This window comes from Furipterus horrens, unplaced genomic scaffold (genome assembly GCF_987537825.1).
Source record: "Furipterus horrens unplaced genomic scaffold, mFurHor1.1.pri manual_scaffold_8, whole genome shotgun sequence".
In the NCBI taxonomy this organism is placed as follows: Eukaryota; Metazoa; Chordata; class Mammalia; order Chiroptera; family Furipteridae; genus Furipterus; species Furipterus horrens.
The window spans coordinates 69,133,684-69,149,785 of NW_028327178.1; the positions used below are offsets into that span (position 1 = coordinate 69,133,684).

Genomic DNA, 16,102 nt, shown 5'->3' on the forward strand with positions numbered 1-16,102 from the left:
TTACATTCCATATTTCCTTTAGATGTCTTTGTTTTGTATGTTGTCTTTTGAAATACTTAATTCATTTTCATGTTAGCCAAGGAATGTATTGCCTCTGAATAATGACCTAAGCAAGCATTAGATTAATGCAGTGTTTGAAAGCACAGTTTCATTCTTACTTATCTTGATCAAATGCCTACTCTCCAAGTTCTCTGTTTCTACCATATTAAAGTGTGAGTACCTTACTTAAGCTTGGGCATTTCCTTGTGTACTTATGTGCATGAACTAAAATGGTAACGCCCATAGTTTTTGTTATTTCCATTTCTCTATTTGTGCACGGAGTGCTTATTAGGAAGCATTATGTGCAGACACTATTTTTGATGTTGGGGATAGAAGAAGTCTAATAGAGGGTCCCTTTTATCAAGGAATCCAGCATCTAATGGTGGAGTGGGCTCTGAGGCCATCTAGCCAGGAAGTGTGCTGGTGAGGGACATGGTGAGAGGGTTATGTTGAATTGGGCCCTTCTGGAAAGGTGATGTTGAGTTTGGTCTTTAAGACTGAAGAGGAAGTGTCAAGATGGAGCTGGGCTGTCCTTACTCAGTAACAACATGGTTAGTGATTAAATAGGTGTAAGAAGAAAAGCATTGTTTTGTTTTGTTTTTTTTTTTAGATTAAAAAATGTAGTCATTTTTGAGATTATGTAGTCCCTTATTTTAGCTCTATTGCTCTCAAATTACAAAGTGCCAAACAAGTCTTGACACTGAGTTTAATGAAAATATCTCATCCATGTCAGGAAGTTGAGTCAGTTTTAATAAGAGATGAGAAACCAGGCCCAAGGCAACTGAAGAATATTTTGCCCTCTCTGTAAGTCTACCTGGAAGTGTTCATGCAGCTGGGCTTCTGCTCACATGGACCCTTCTGAGACCAGACTGTCCTTGTAGCACAGGCATTCACAAGATGTTTCTTTTAAACCTAACTGCACAGTTCTCATCTGTTGTAGTACTTTGTGGTCGAGGGCATTGAGGCAATTCCAGCAGAAACAATGTTGGATAGTTGGAGGGGTGCTGCTGGCTCAGGCAGGATCAGCACTGAGCAGTGCAAGCACCTTCCTTTTATTGGATTTTGCAGATATGCTAATTAACAGGGAGGGTCCAGGAATGAGCTCACAGGCACATCCGGGGAATGATCACAATGTACTTGAAACTTAACAGAGGAAGTTCAAAAGGTCAACTGAAGAGAAGCTTCCTGACAAACAAGTCTATATAGCATTCATAGACAGAAAAACAGGAAAACAGAAATCCAATCACTTACTCTTTTAAGGCTAAGGAATGGATGCCCTGTTCAGAAAGCAATTAAGGTTAAACGCCATTTGTACTTAGTTTTGTTTGATTTCCTTATCAACATCAGGGAAGATGGAGTACTCAGCAAGATTCTTTTTAAGTCACAGGATGTCTTTAAGATCTTGAGACCTGAGCAGTCAGAGACTGTTGGCACCAGCGAGTCCAGCTCGCTGCTTGGGTCATTAAACACCTGGACCGAGAGGCATGTAGACATACCTCAAATCAGAAGTCTTGATTTCCATCATCACTCATCATAAGTTTTCTGAACATTTATTACTCACAAGGTAACTAAGACTTCTATTATTTTAAACCAAACTTTGTTTTCTCCCTAGTCAACATTTTCTTTACCTAACACCCCTGTATCATACAGCTAGTTTCAGGGAGAGTTTCTACCCTTGTCCTCCAGGTTTAGTTGGTCATTGTTTTAGTAGTATACCTTATAGGAGTTAGTATATAATATTTTCCTCATTCTTCACTATCTTCCCTTTCTAAGTAGAATTGAAATCAAGTGTGACTCTACTGGGATATGTTGCAGTCAGTTGGTAATAACTTGAAGAATAATATATCCCACACAAATTGAATGAAGATTAGCAATTTTAAAGTACACCATAGCATCTTGTATAAACTCCAGCTTATATTTCACATTAATCCTGGTCATGCAGTAGGTTCTGAAGCAAAAGGAAATAAGGATAATCAGTTAAAAGAATGACAGATTCCCTGTTGTGCTGATCAGTTAGTAATACCTAATTTCTATTTCGAGTGTGCTATAATGGATTATCATATAGATGTAGCTGACTCTGAGCATTAAACAGCCATTTTTTCAGAAAAGTAATATTTAGTCACATGTGTGGCTTTCCTGAAGTATTTTTTTTTTTTACTCTTCAGTGAAACTGCAAACAAGGTGTCAATAGCATATTATATGGCATTCACAGTAGTGTAGCTTAGAATGACAGCTGCAGTAGAAATGCCAAATTATATTTGCATCAGTAAAGGTAGGCTTCATCTGGGGCTTTTGAGGGACAGGCTTAGCGTTTAGACAGCGATGGTTGTGTGGGTCTTTATTTTTATTGACCTCATAGACTTTAGTATATAAAAGTGGCACTTGCAATATTTAGGTACAAAAAGACATTTCACTGTGGATGATATTTCAGACTTCGAGTTTTATAAATTTCTGTCCATTAGGTTATACTCTTAATAGCTCTACCTTGTGCATGGTGAATCATACCTAAATATTACTGAGTTTATTTTTTGAGTGTCTTTAAAGTCCACCCACTTTGTAAATCTGAAACTTTTATCACAAAGTGGTGAAGGTGGTTGGCCTGACAGAACAAGTTAGAGACTCCTGGGTCTAAATGACAGTATCCAAGCATCTAGATACACATCATCCTGCTGTATTCTTTATTTTTCTGTTTATTAAAAAAATGTTTGTTGCATACTAAGAAAAGAAACCTAAATCAAGAAAACCGGTAAGTGTTTTAGAAAACCAAAAAGCATGATTCAGTGCCAGATGGATTTACGGACTAAAGTGAAGAGCTGAAGAACAGTGGGCATGCCAGGCATTCATTCATCTAGTCCAAGATCAGATCTATCCCGAATCTAATTCTCTCAGTGTCTTCTATGAGACAGTTTTAAATTAAGTGGCAAGATGGGATCAGAATATGTCCCTGTAATGTAGCTGATGTGCCAAGTCCCCTTTGAGGAAAATGTATGAGAAAATATGACACTGGTCTCTGCTGTACCATTTGCTAAGAAAGAGGCAGAAAAAAATACAGGAAGGATTCAGTGGACCCAGGTTTCCATCAATATGAGGCAGCAGAGAAATATTGTCAGCAGAGACTGTGCCCCTGAAGTAGGATATACCTCTGTTAATAGTACAGCCTCTTAATATGATGAGAATATTCTAATTAATTATTTCAGCTTTATTGTGGCAGGCATAGAGATGCGCTGCTCACATCCCCCTTCAAGAAATAATTTGCCGCCTAGCTGCAAGGAATGGATTAGCTGGCAGCCTCCAGCTGTTAATGCCTTCAGCTTTCCAGCCGTGGTCACCCACTTATGGTCACCAGCCAGGGACTGAGTGAAGCAGTGGTATAGGGCCTTGCCATTTTCAGTCACTTGGGGCCCCTCTAACATGCCATCTTTGCTCCTGAGTTCTCACTAGGCTGGCAGATATTTGTCAGCTCTGTATGGTGGTCTGAGGCTCCTTGCCCAAATCCTGCTTTCTCATTTCTCTGTCACAGATGCTACTCCCCAATAAATCATTAGCACTCCTAATCCACTTCAGTGTCTGTTTCCCAGAGAACTCAACCTGCAATAATTATTATTCATTTTTTATCACTTTGAACTAGCCTCTATAGTAAGTTTTTACTAAAGAGAAGGTATGAGTTAAAGAATCATAAAACTTAGGTGAAAATGGAGGCCATCTCTTTGTCTTTAGTCTGGGGACCTCCTAGTCAATCTCCATATTGTCCTTATTCCAGGCTCTAGAGTTGTTTATTTGGTATGGCAGCAACCTGACTGCTGGAACCCTTGTCCTTTCTTCAGTTCCAGAGTTATCAGTTTACTTGTACTAACCTCTTTACTTGTGTTTTCCCATAATCTCTAGACAGCTTTCTGGCTTCTCCTGTCTGCGGCATCTTCTATACCTCATGGGGAGAGGTTCAAGTTTACATTCTCTAGGTAGGACAATGCTTGTGTAGTTATTAAAATACTCTCTAGAGAACTGTTTTGTTTTATCTTTACAAGAGAGTATGCTTATTGATCTTAGAGATGGGGAGGAGAGAGAGAGCAAGAGAAAAAGAGAGCAAAGCATTGATATGAGAGAGAAACATTGATTGGTTGCCCTCCATACGTGCCCTGACTGGGGATTGAACCCCCAACCTAGGTATGTGTCTTGACTGGGAATTGAACCCACAGTCTTTTGGTGTATGGGATGATGCTCCAACTAACTAAGCTACCTGGCCAGGGTGGTTTTTATTATTTTTTTTCCTGATTCCCTTTTAGTGTAATGGAACTTAAAACATAATGCAGTTTTTACACTTAGTTCCTTTTGTGTGTTATCCACCTAAAATTCATGTTGGTGTATATATGTTGTAAAGACTTATTTTGATTTTTTTTTCCCCCCTCAAAGAGCCACTTGCCTCTGCACAATTTATAGATGGATCTATCCTGCCTGGATTTGGTGTCTGGTTGATAAATATTGTGGGTTCTTTGAACAACAGTTAACATTGAGCACCTTGATTTAATATTGAAGTCACTTTGTTACATGGCATCAGTTTTACCACATCTGCCAGTGTCTTTAACTTTTTATAGTTGTGCATATAAAATACACATTAATATTTCTAATCTTTAAAACAAACATACAAACACTTGTCACATCAAGAACTTCTTCTTTGACCTGTGCATATTGTCTCTAGTTTCTGCTCTACCTTCTTCATCCTTACCTTCTTAGGGGAACTTCAGCGCACTGATATCTCTAGTGTTTCATCTCATCTTCTCATTTTAAGTTCTCTCCCAGAGGGATCACATGTATACATATCTTCAGCTGCTCCCTATATCCTGTTACCCTCTAAATTCTGCTCCTGCACTCCAGACCCATATATTTTATTGCCTAGAAGAACATTTCCGCTAAGATACCTTGTTGACACTTCAAATTCAAGGATGTTCAGAACCAAATTTTACATGCTTCAGTGCTGGGATTCCTTCTGGATTTGATAGCTTAGATAAAAGTATTGCCGTCTACTAAGCCATTAGGGAGTCATTCTTGAGTCCTCTGTTTACCACAACAACTCTTATCTGCCTATTCTGACAGCTTTTCCTTCTTACTATCATCATATGCGTCTCCTCTTTACCTTGCTGACCTTGGTCCAGGTCATTTCATTCCTCATCTGAAATACTACCATTGCCTCTTCATGGACACCACTGCTTCCCTTCTCAACCATCTTAAATTCACCTACAACTGGAACCTGATTAGCGACTGTGCATTGCTCTATGAGAGTATTAACCCCAGCCTCACCCTCCTCTCCAGTTCCATCTCCTCCCCTCCTTGCCCATCTGTCAGTCAAGCGGACCCTCTTGCTACTGCTGTTTCTCTAAGGTGCCAAACTGTCTTTGCCTCTTGGTATTCACATATGCTCTTCCTTCTGTTTCTGTTCTCTACTAGGTTAACTTAATTAATCCTGTACATCTTAGCTCAAGTGTCTTCTTTTCTAGAAAGCATTTCATGATGCTCCTACTGAGATGACATGCTTTTCCCCCTCACCTCTGTAGCATCTCAGACAAACTTCTGTCAGGCTTTTTTTCCCCCTGAATGATATTGAGTTGGCCAAAAAGCCCATTTAGTTTTTTCCGTAAAAGAAAAGACACATTTTTCATTTTCACCAATAACTTTATTGATTTGGATATTTTGAGTATGTTGACTGTTGATTGTTCTCAATTAATGCTTCAGTTTGATCGCTTTCAACTTCAACTGGTCTGCCCAACCATGGAGCATCACCCAGAGAGTGATCTCTAGCACAAAACTTCGCAAACCACTTCTGACACGTTCAGTCAGTCACAGCACCTTGTCCATTCACTGCACACATCTTTTATTGGGTTTCAATTGCTTTTTTACCTTTATTGAAATAATAAAGCATAATATGCCGAAAATGTTGCATATTTTCTTCCATCTTCAATATTAAAATGTCTACACAAAAACTCACCAATTTTGATGTTTTTTAATTGTACATTGATATAACAGCTGTCATAATACAGTCTAACCAAATTGTTTTGAATGAAGTTAAAGACAACTAAGTGCTACTAGAGCCATCTTATGAAAAAAACCAAATGAACTTTTGGCCAACCCAATATTTTATTTACCCTCTCTCTTAATAATCATGAAACCCTTAGAAATAAAGACTTAAGTATTTCATTCACATTTATTTTGTTTCGGATGCCAAGGTTGGTATCTAGTGTGTAGGTATTTTTCTCTAAATAGGATTTGCTATATGTGCACACATTGTGTGAGTCTGTGTGTATGAGTGTATGTTAGCATTATCACGTAGAAAAATGTAAGATATAAGATACTTTTAGAGTAAGGGGCTTAAAAGATAACAAATCACCATGTTATAGGGACAGTCTGCAAAGGAAATGTAGGAGAGCATTCAATTTACTGATTTCCAGCATGTGATCAGCTATGTACTGCTTTTAATTTTTTTTAAAAATGTACTACAGTTCTTTGGTCCACTCATCTACAGATGGGGACTTAGGTTGTTTCCAGCACTTGGCTATTGTAAACAGTGCTGATATGAATATAGGGTACATAGGTTTTTTTGAATTGGTGTTTAAGGATTCTTTGGATATAATCCTAGCAATGGAATCACTGGTTCAAAAGGCAGTTTTATTTTTAATTTTTTTTAGGAAATTCCATACTGTTTTCCATAGTGGCTGCACCAGTCTGCATTCCCACCAACAGTGCAGTAGGGTTCCTGTTTCTCCACATCCTCGCCAGCATTTGTTGTTTGTTGATTTGTTGATGATGGCCATTCTGACTGGTGTGAGATGGTATCTCATTGTGGTTTTTATTTGCATCTCTCTAATGGCTAGTGATGTTGAACATTCTTTCATGTGTCTATGGACCCTCTGTATGTCCTCCTTGGAGAAGTGTTTGTTCAGGTCCTTTGCTCATTTTTTAATTGGGTTGTCTGTCTTCTTGGTGTTGAATCATATAAGTTCTTTATATATTTTGGAGATCAGTCCCTTGTCTGAAGTATCATTGGCAAATATGTTTTCCCATATGGTTGGTTCCCTTTTTGTCTTGCTGATGTTTTCTTTTGCTGAACAGAAACTCTTTAGTTTGATGTAGTCCCATTTGTTTATTATTTCCCTTATTTCCCTTGCCTTAGGAGATATATCGGTGAAAATATTGCTATGTGGGGTATCAGATTTTTCCTGCCTATGTTTTCCTCTAGGACTTTTATGTTGCCACGGCTTACATTTAAGTCTTTGATCCATCTTGAGTTTATTCTGGTGTATGGTATAAGTTGGTGGTCTAGAATTAATCTTTGATATAGTTTGTAGAGCATTTTTATCTGTGTAGTTTGAAGAATTTATAATAAATAACTAAATGCATTTATATTTTAGTACTTATATTTATCAAATTTGAAAATTTAGTTTTTAACATTTTTTTTTGTTTGAATTTTCTTTGCTAAGGGTTAAAACGATGCTCACACATTTTAATGTAAATATTGTTAACTAATGACATTTAGGGAAAGAAAAAGTATATTTTAGTTAATGTGAACATAGGACCACAGCAAAGATCCGGCTTACATATAAAATTCACAAATTTACAAGTTATTCAAAAATCCTTTTAATATTTATTGAGTGCATACTGTGTGCCAGTCATGCTCTCGGTGCTGGGAACAAAAGATATTATTGCCCTCATGGGGCTTATACTCTGGTGAAGGCAGCATTGCTTTGAAATGAATGAACCAAGATTCTTTCCCTAGCGATGAGGGCTATGAAGATGGAACAAGTGGTACAGAAACACCAGAAGGGTGTTACAGAATGGATGCCTCTCTTGATAGAATGTTCAAAAAGCCTCTGTGAGGAGGTGACATTTGTAGTGAGACCTAGATGGTCAGGTCATGCCTTCTGTGCAACGCTCTGGGTGGAGAAGTATCCAGGCTGAGGGAAAAGTTCGTGCCATTTAAAGCCATGTTTGATGGAAGTTTACTTGTTTTGCCTTTTCCTAGAAGTTCCTATACATCCCTTTATTGTCAGGTGAGAACAAATTACTAAGTAAATACATATGTATTGCTACTGACCCAGTTAGAAAGTTAAGACGAAACTAAACCAAACCACACCCCAAGCTGGCTCAGATGCAGAAGGCAGTTTATTAGTTGCCTCGAAATACAAGTTTTATACCTTAACCTTTCAGAATGTTAGAATATTAGGTGTGGATCAGTGATTTTCAACAGGCATGCCACAAGAATTTTTAAGACATGCAATACCTGACTAGTCAGGGACACTGACCTCTTTTCCCTTAGATTGCCAAATTAAAAAAAAAAAAAAAGACAGCAGCTAACTCAATAGCCATCTAGTGTGACTGAATCAAAATTATACCTTTTTTTTTTCTGTCTGATCGACAAAAAATGTATTTTTTCGTGTGTTGCAGAATTTTAGTAATTAGTTTGTATGTGCTGTGAAATGAAAAAGGTTGAACATCTCTGGGCTAGATAAACCTAGATGGAGGATTTCCATAGCAAAATAGCGAAGTATTATCAATGCCAAGAAATGTATTTTGTCCAGATTTCTGCATTAAAGAAAAAAAAGATAGCTGCAGATAAAGTAGAAGTGTGGGGGATTGCTCCTTGTGGTTTCGGGAATTGCAGCCCAAGACGTGAGCCAGGCTGCCCCCCTTGGGAAGCCTCTAAGTCTCAACAGAAAACTGGAAGGCAGGGCAGACAGGACTGAAGGCCACTCAGAGGGTTGCCATGAGAATTGGGTTTAAAGAATGCTTATTATGCTTTGGAGCTTGCTCTGCTTTTCTTATCTCTTATTTATCTATAAACACTCTGTAGCAAGGAATGTATGAAACCTTGCACGTAAGCCAGTGTGGCATCAAGATGTTTAATAGACCCTAACACAGACTGGTCACTGTGCCCTCTATATTGATACGTATCTATAATCAGTAACTTTCAACTGTAATCTAGGTGCCTAAAAGCTAATTGATGATTTATGAATTTTGACCTTGTATCTCCCATGCATACCCTTCTCAATAAAAAGCATGAGGAACAGAGGTCTTGCGCTTTCTCCACGAGAGGGAACAGCCGCCTCCTTTCCCCCCCAGAGAAAATACAGTGTCCTGGATAAATTTGTTCCCCCGTGGTCGTGAAACCTCTGCTGGACAGAGTAGTTTCCAACCAAGCGAGGACATTGGAGGCAGCTCAGCCTCATCTGGTGTCCAAAAGTGGGGCAAGTCAGCCTCATAGAAGGAATCATAATACCTAAGGATAACTTGCTAAAACTTGTTCTAGAGTGAAAAAAAAGTCATCCTCATTTATTTGTTTGTTTTGTTTGTTTTTGGTTTTGGCAGGGGAGCTGTTTTTATTAGCCAGATATTCTTACATATCATAAAGTTATTCTTTTTTGTATGTACCAATGGGGGGATTCATAACTACAATCCTAAAACTTAGGTTTAGCTATTACTTATTTCAAGAAATTTTTGCCACCAGTTTCATTTTATTACTTCACAGAATTGTTTATGGTCTCATCCTCTTTTGTTCGTTTTTCTTACCAACTCTGTTTCTTGTCCAGAGACTAACAATGATTATAATGGAAATGGGAAATGAAAGGTGAAAAAGAAGAAATCTGGCGAATCTGGTTTTGAGAAATTATTCTTTTAATATTTAAGCGATGGCAGTGACTTAATTAAAATAAATTTTTCATTTTAGTTTTTGTTTCATTAGGGGGAATTAAACGTGGGACAGTAATCTCTTTAAAACATTCAGGGAAGTTTGCTTGGGGCAACTAAAAGAAACTGTCCCATAGGGGTACAAGATATAAAGTATAGTATTTATATTATTGCACATAATTTTTCTTTTCTGAAACATATATAGCAAGTACTATGCATCTACCATGAAAGTGTGTAATTTCATTTATACTTTATTTTCTTATGAATTTCTTTTGTTTCTGTTCTAGAAAATACTGCAGTTTCTACCCGAACGCATTTTCTTTCGATGGCATTTCCAGAGTATAGGTAAGAACAAATAAATATTTTTCAAGTAATATAGATTTATTTTAATTGAGTTTTCAGTAATGTTTTATATAATTAACACCATTAAGAGAGGTTATAGCAAGGAATATTAACAATTGTATGCTAGTTAAAACTGAGGCACGACCAGCCTGAACTTTGGAGGAAATATAATATTTGTCTGTGCTTAAGTGTGGTTTGTAGACCAGCAGCAGCATCCTCAACAGAGCTTGTTAAAAAAAATGTAGAAATTTGGGCCCTAGCCAGACTAACGAATTATAGTCTACATTATTTTATTTTTTAAAATTTATTTATTTGTTTGTTTCTTTTAATTTTAGAGAGAGGGGAAAGGAGAAAGAGAGGGAGAGAAACATCACTGTGTGGTTGCCTCTCACTCGTGCCCCCAACTGGGGACCTGACATGCAACCTAGTAATGTGTCCTGACTGGAAATCGAACCAGTGACACTTGGCTTGCAGGCTGACGCTCAATCCACTGAGCCACAGCAGCCAGAACAGTCTACATTCTTAACCAGAGCCAGGGATTCATGTGCAAAAACGTTTAAGAAATATTAATCTAGTAATTTTACATTTTTACTTAAAAAATATCTTGTTCTTCAAGCTTTAATCATTGACTTCAAATCCTTCTGTTTGAGTGCTATAGGATGTGGCAGAAAGAGGGAACTTGACTAGAGCAAGTTACCCTGGCTACACTTTCTGTCCAGCTCTTGATATTGTACAGCATTTCATCTCAAATTAATATTTACAGCACAATTGGAGTAATTTGTGGGATTGATAGTGAACTCTAACTTCTGTTTAAAGAGTGTCTGGTTTAGTTCTTTAGTCTTAGGAGACTGACATTTTCTATAATTTTTCTTTATTAGATGATTGTATTTGGGGAAAGCATGCCCTTATAATGGTATCTGAACTCTTCATTCATGCATTCAGATATTTATTGAGGGAAAGACATTTGTGTGCAAAGTTTTGGGGCAAAGTCAAAGACTATCTCACTATATTTGTATTATGTAAACCTAGTGAGGATTAGATGAGAAAAAAATTAGTACGTATAACTGTCACTATGAAAAATGTGTAATGGTGGCAAAGAAGAAAAGTTGAATAATTTTATTCAGAGGAATTTTGAGGAACACTTCTAGAGTGGTAATTTTAATCTGAGCCCTGAAAGATGAGGGTGAAAAGTGTGGAAAGGGCTTTCTTGGTGGAAAATCAGTATGTAAAAGACATGGAACCTGAAAAAACAGGGCATATTCAGTGGGTATTTCAACATTTAGAATGCTAATTTTAATTTAGGGTTATTTGTGTGAAAATATAACTGACCTTTACATAAACTGAAATATTTAAAGTTATATGCTATCAATGTAAGGAAAGTAAAGTATATATAGTAAATACATCTATTGAACTGAATGATTAAATCGTTAACGATAGTGCCTTGGTCTTTAAATCTTTCAAATACATGGATAAATTTTATTAAATTTTAGTGAGTTGTTGATAACATTTCTGCTAATTGATGCTTTGACCTTGTGTATTTAAATTAAAGTAAAAATAAGCTAAATCAAATGCTAAGTATAATCTAAAGAGACATCATGAGGATTTGTTATGCTTTATGGTATAGCAGGAATGGATGACAACGAGAAATAACTACATGTAGTATTTTTTACATATATTTTATTGATTATGTTGTTATAGTAGTTCCAATTTTTTCCCCCTTTGCTCCCCTCCGCTCAATAACTCTCTTCCCTCCAGCAATCCCACCCTCCTTAGTTCATGTCCATGGGTCGTGCATATAAGTTCTTTCCTATATTATTATTAACTTCCCCCTGTCTATTTTGTACCAACTGATTATGCTTCTTAATCCTGCACCATATCCCCATTTCTCCCCCTTCCCCCTCCCAGCTGATAAACCTCCAAATGATCCCCCTACTTCTGATTCTGTTCCTATTCTGGTTTGCTTAGTTGGATTTTGTTTTTATTTTTTAGATTCAGTTGTTGATAGTTGTGAGTTTGTTGTCATTTTAGTGTTCATAGTTTTGATCTTCTTTTTCTTAAGTAAGTCCCTTTGAAATTTCATATAATAATGGCTTGGTGATGATGAACTCCATTAGCTTTACCTTGTCTGGGAAGCACTTCATCTGCCCTTCCGTTCTAAATGATAGCTTTGCTGGCTAGAGTAATCCTGGTTGCAGGTTTCCTTTCATCCTGTTGAATACTGCTTGCCAGTCCCTTCCTGCCTGCAAAGTGTCCTCTGAGAAATCAGCTGATTAGTCCTATAGGCACCCCCCTGTAGGCAACTCTCCTCCTCTCTCTTGCTGCCCCCAGTACTCTCTCTTTGTCTTTCACCTTTGGCATCTCAGTCATGATACCTCCTGGTGTGGTCCCCTCTGGGTCCAGCTTACCCGGGACCCTCCATGCTTCCCAGACTTGTATGTCCATCTCCTTTGCAAAATTGGGAAAGTTTTCCTCATTTTTTAAAATTCTTCCTCATTCTGCACTTGTTGACTGTTTTTTACTTCCTTATGTTCCAAGTCATTGATTTGAACCCTGGTTTCCTTCCCTTCACCATTGGTTTTGTGTGGATTTTCCTTCATTTCACTTAGCATAGCTTTTACTTCTTCCCTTATGTGTTTGCCATACTCAAGCAGATCTGTCAAGCTTGTGAACATCTTTATCACCAGTGTTTTGAATTCTGTGTCTGTTAGGTTGTCTATCTCCTCATCTGTGAGGTTGGCTATCTCCTTGTTGCTTAGTTCTCCCATTAGAACCTTGATCCGTTCCCCATTTTGGGCCATATTTCTGTGTCTTCTCATTCTGACAGGCTCCTGTGTTTGTTTGGCTCCGCGTCCCAGATAGAGCTGTTGCTCCTGTCTGGATGAGTATTTTTTTTTTTTTTTTTTTATATATCTTTGTTTGGTGGACTGGATTTTCTGGAATTTCTGGTTGTTTCTAGTTTTGAGGTAGTTGTATTCCTTCTTAGTTGTGGAGGGAGACACAGCGTGTCTGTTTACTCCTCCATATTTGCCAGAAATCCAGGTTTGTCCATATTTTAAAGAATCAGTTTTTGGTTTTATTGATCCTTTTTAATTTTTTATTCATTTATATATTTTAAGTTCTTTATTATTTCCTTCCTTGTACTCACTTTGGGTTTTGTTTGTTGTTCTTTTGCTAATTCCTACAGGAGTAAGGTTACATTGTTTATTTCAGATTTTTTTTTTTTTTTTCAGAAAGGCCTGTAGTCTATGAATTTCCCTCTTACTTCTGCTTTTGTTGTGTTCGGTATATTTTGGGTTGTTGTGGTTTTATTTTCATTTGTCTAAAGATATTTTTAATTTCTTCCTTGATCTCTTGCAATGCTTAGTAGCATGTTATTTAGCCTCTGTTTGTTTGTTTTTATTTTTATTTTTGTAATTTATTTCTATTTTCATACTATTGTGGTTGGAGAAGATGCTTGATATGATTTCAGGCTTCTAAAATTTGTTGAGACATTTTTGGGGACCTCACATGATGTCTGTCCTGAAAAATGTTCCATGTGCACTTGGAAAGAATGTATATTCTGTTGCTTTGAGGTGAAAAGCTCTGAAAATATCAATAAATTCCTCTGGTCTTATGGGTCAATTGAGGCTGCTGGGTTTTGTTGTTGTTATTGATTTTCTCTCTGAAAGATCTATCTATTGATGTTAATAGGGTGTTAAATCCCCTACTATGACTGCTTATAGTGCTATGGATCTCTCCCTTTGTGTCCACCCATCTTTGCTTTATATATTGGGTGTCTTTATGTTGGATGCATAATGTTTACAAGGGTTATATTCTCTTACTGCATTGATCCCTTCATCATTATGTAATGTTCTCTTTGTCTCTTACTATAGCGTTGTTTTAAATTCTATTTTTAATGGTATGTGTTGCTACCTCAGCTTTTTTTGTTGCCATTTGCATGAAATATCTTTTTCCATCTTTTTACTTTCAGACTGTATGTGCCTTTTGATCTAAAACGGGACTCTTGTAGACAGCATATATATGAGTCTTGTCTTCTTATTCATTCAGTTATACTAAGTTATTTTATTGGAACATTTAAGCCATTTACCTTTAAAGTGGTTATTGATAAGTACATATTTATTGCTCTTTTATTATACATATTAATGTTCCTTTTTGTTTCCTTCTTTTTTAAACAAGTTCCTTTAACATATCTTGTAATATTGGTTGGTTGTGATGAACTTCTTTAGCTTTTTCTTGCATGGGAAGCTCTTTATTTTTCCTTCAATTTTAAATGCTAGCATTGCTGGGTAATCTTTATTGTAGGTCCTTGCTTTTCATTACTTTCAGTATTTCATGGCAGTCCCTTCTGGACTACAAAGTTTGTGTTGAGAAATCAGTTGACAGTCTTATGGGAACTCCCTTGTGGGTAACTTCTTTCTCTTGCCACTTTTAAGATTCTCTTTTTGTCTTTAACCTTTGGCCTTTTAATTGTTTTGTGTCTTGGTGTGGGCCCTCTTTGTGTTCACCTCTCTGGCCTTTCTACACTTTCGGAGCTTGTGTGTTTTTTTCTTCACCACGTTAGGGAAGTTTTCAGTCATTATTTCTTTAAATAGATTCTCAATCATTTGCTCTCTTTGTCTTTCAGCACTCCTAATATGTAGATGGTGTTACACTTGATATTGTTTCAGAGGTTCCTTACACTATTCTCTTAAAAAAAATTTTTTTTTTCTGCTCTGATTAGGTGTTTTCCCCTACCTTGTCTTAAAAATTGCTGATTTGATCCTCTGCTTTATCTGATCTGCTCTTGGTTCCTTCTAGTGTATTCCTCATTTCAGATATTGTATTATTCATTTTTGACTTTCTTTTTTTTGTTGTTGAGGTTCTCACTAAGTTCCTTGAACATCCTTATAATAATTGTTTTGAACTCTGTCTGGTAGTTTGTTTGCCTCCATTTCATTTAGTTATTTTTTGTGAAAGTTTCTCCTTTTCTTTCATTTGGAGCATGATTTTTTGTCTCCCCATTTTGACTGTCTCTCTGTGTTTTTGTTCCCTTGTATTAGGTAGATCTGCTACTTTTCCAATGCTGGCTAGGTGTCTTGTTAGTAGATGACCGTGGGGACCAGTGGCATTGTCTCCCTGATTATTTCATTCAGGTATCCCAGAAGTTTCCTTTGTGAGGGTAGTATGAGCCCTTCCGTTGCAGTTAAGCCTTGATTGCATTTGGCACATTCATGTGTGGTTTGACCTTCAGCCTAGTTTGCTGTGAGTGTTAGGAAAGATAGATAGTAAGCTAAGGCAGGGAGGAGGAGGGAGGCTGTCTCACCAGTAGACTCAGCACTCATGAGCCTGGTCCAATAAGATTGCTGGGCATTCGGAACATCACAAGCAGGAATAACGCAGGAGGAGGGGAGTTTTTGAGACTCTGTGCTGGGAAAGGGAACCTCTGTAGCAATTTCACTAACTAAGACAAAGAGCCTTTACTAGCTGAAAAAGAAGGCCTTTGGAGCTATACATTATTCCCAAGGTTTAGATGGGGAAGAAAGAGGGGAACCTAGAAGCTGACTAAAGTATATAACTCCTGAACCCAATAGTCTGCGCACTCAGATTAGCTGAGTGCCCAGTTTTAGCCTTGGCTCAAGTGTATAGAACAAACTTACTAAAAAACTTACTAACAAGTTTATTTCCTCTATACGTGGGGCATTCCGACTAGCCAGGTATCTGCTTGCAGCTTTGTGCTCGTATGTGTTTCATACATAAACTTGCTATCTCATTTCCAGTATACATGTTTGTTTCTCACTTGAATTCGTCTCTTGCAAGCAAGACAAGAACTGAGGAACAAGCTTGAGGCAGGCGGGGCAGGTTGACGGTAGAGTTGACTTGGGTCTCTACCATGAGGATTGGCCATGATCATAATGTACGAGCTGCTGTGTGAGGCCTGACCCCATGAATTAGTATTCGCCTCTGCATGGTCGATGCCTGTAAGACCTTCCTTTGGGTGTGTTGATTATGGAGCTAATTGGATTGTGCTTTGTTGTGGTCTGAAGCCAGCCACCAGGTATATTGGCTCTTG

At 37.5% G+C, this 16,102-nt stretch overlaps 1 protein-coding gene across 1 annotated transcript in view; it reads left to right on the forward strand.

Annotated features, from left to right (window-relative positions):
• The window catches only part of RALGAPA2 (Ral GTPase activating protein catalytic subunit alpha 2), a 401,573-nt gene that overhangs the window by 100,605 nt on the left and 284,866 nt on the right, over positions 1 to 16,102 (forward strand). Inside the window, exon 4 of the mRNA XM_090285992.1 lies at positions 9,999 to 10,056. Within this exon, the coding sequence (XP_090142118.1) occupies positions 9,999 to 10,056 (58 nt within the window). The remainder of the gene's footprint in view (positions 1 to 9,998; positions 10,057 to 16,102) is intronic.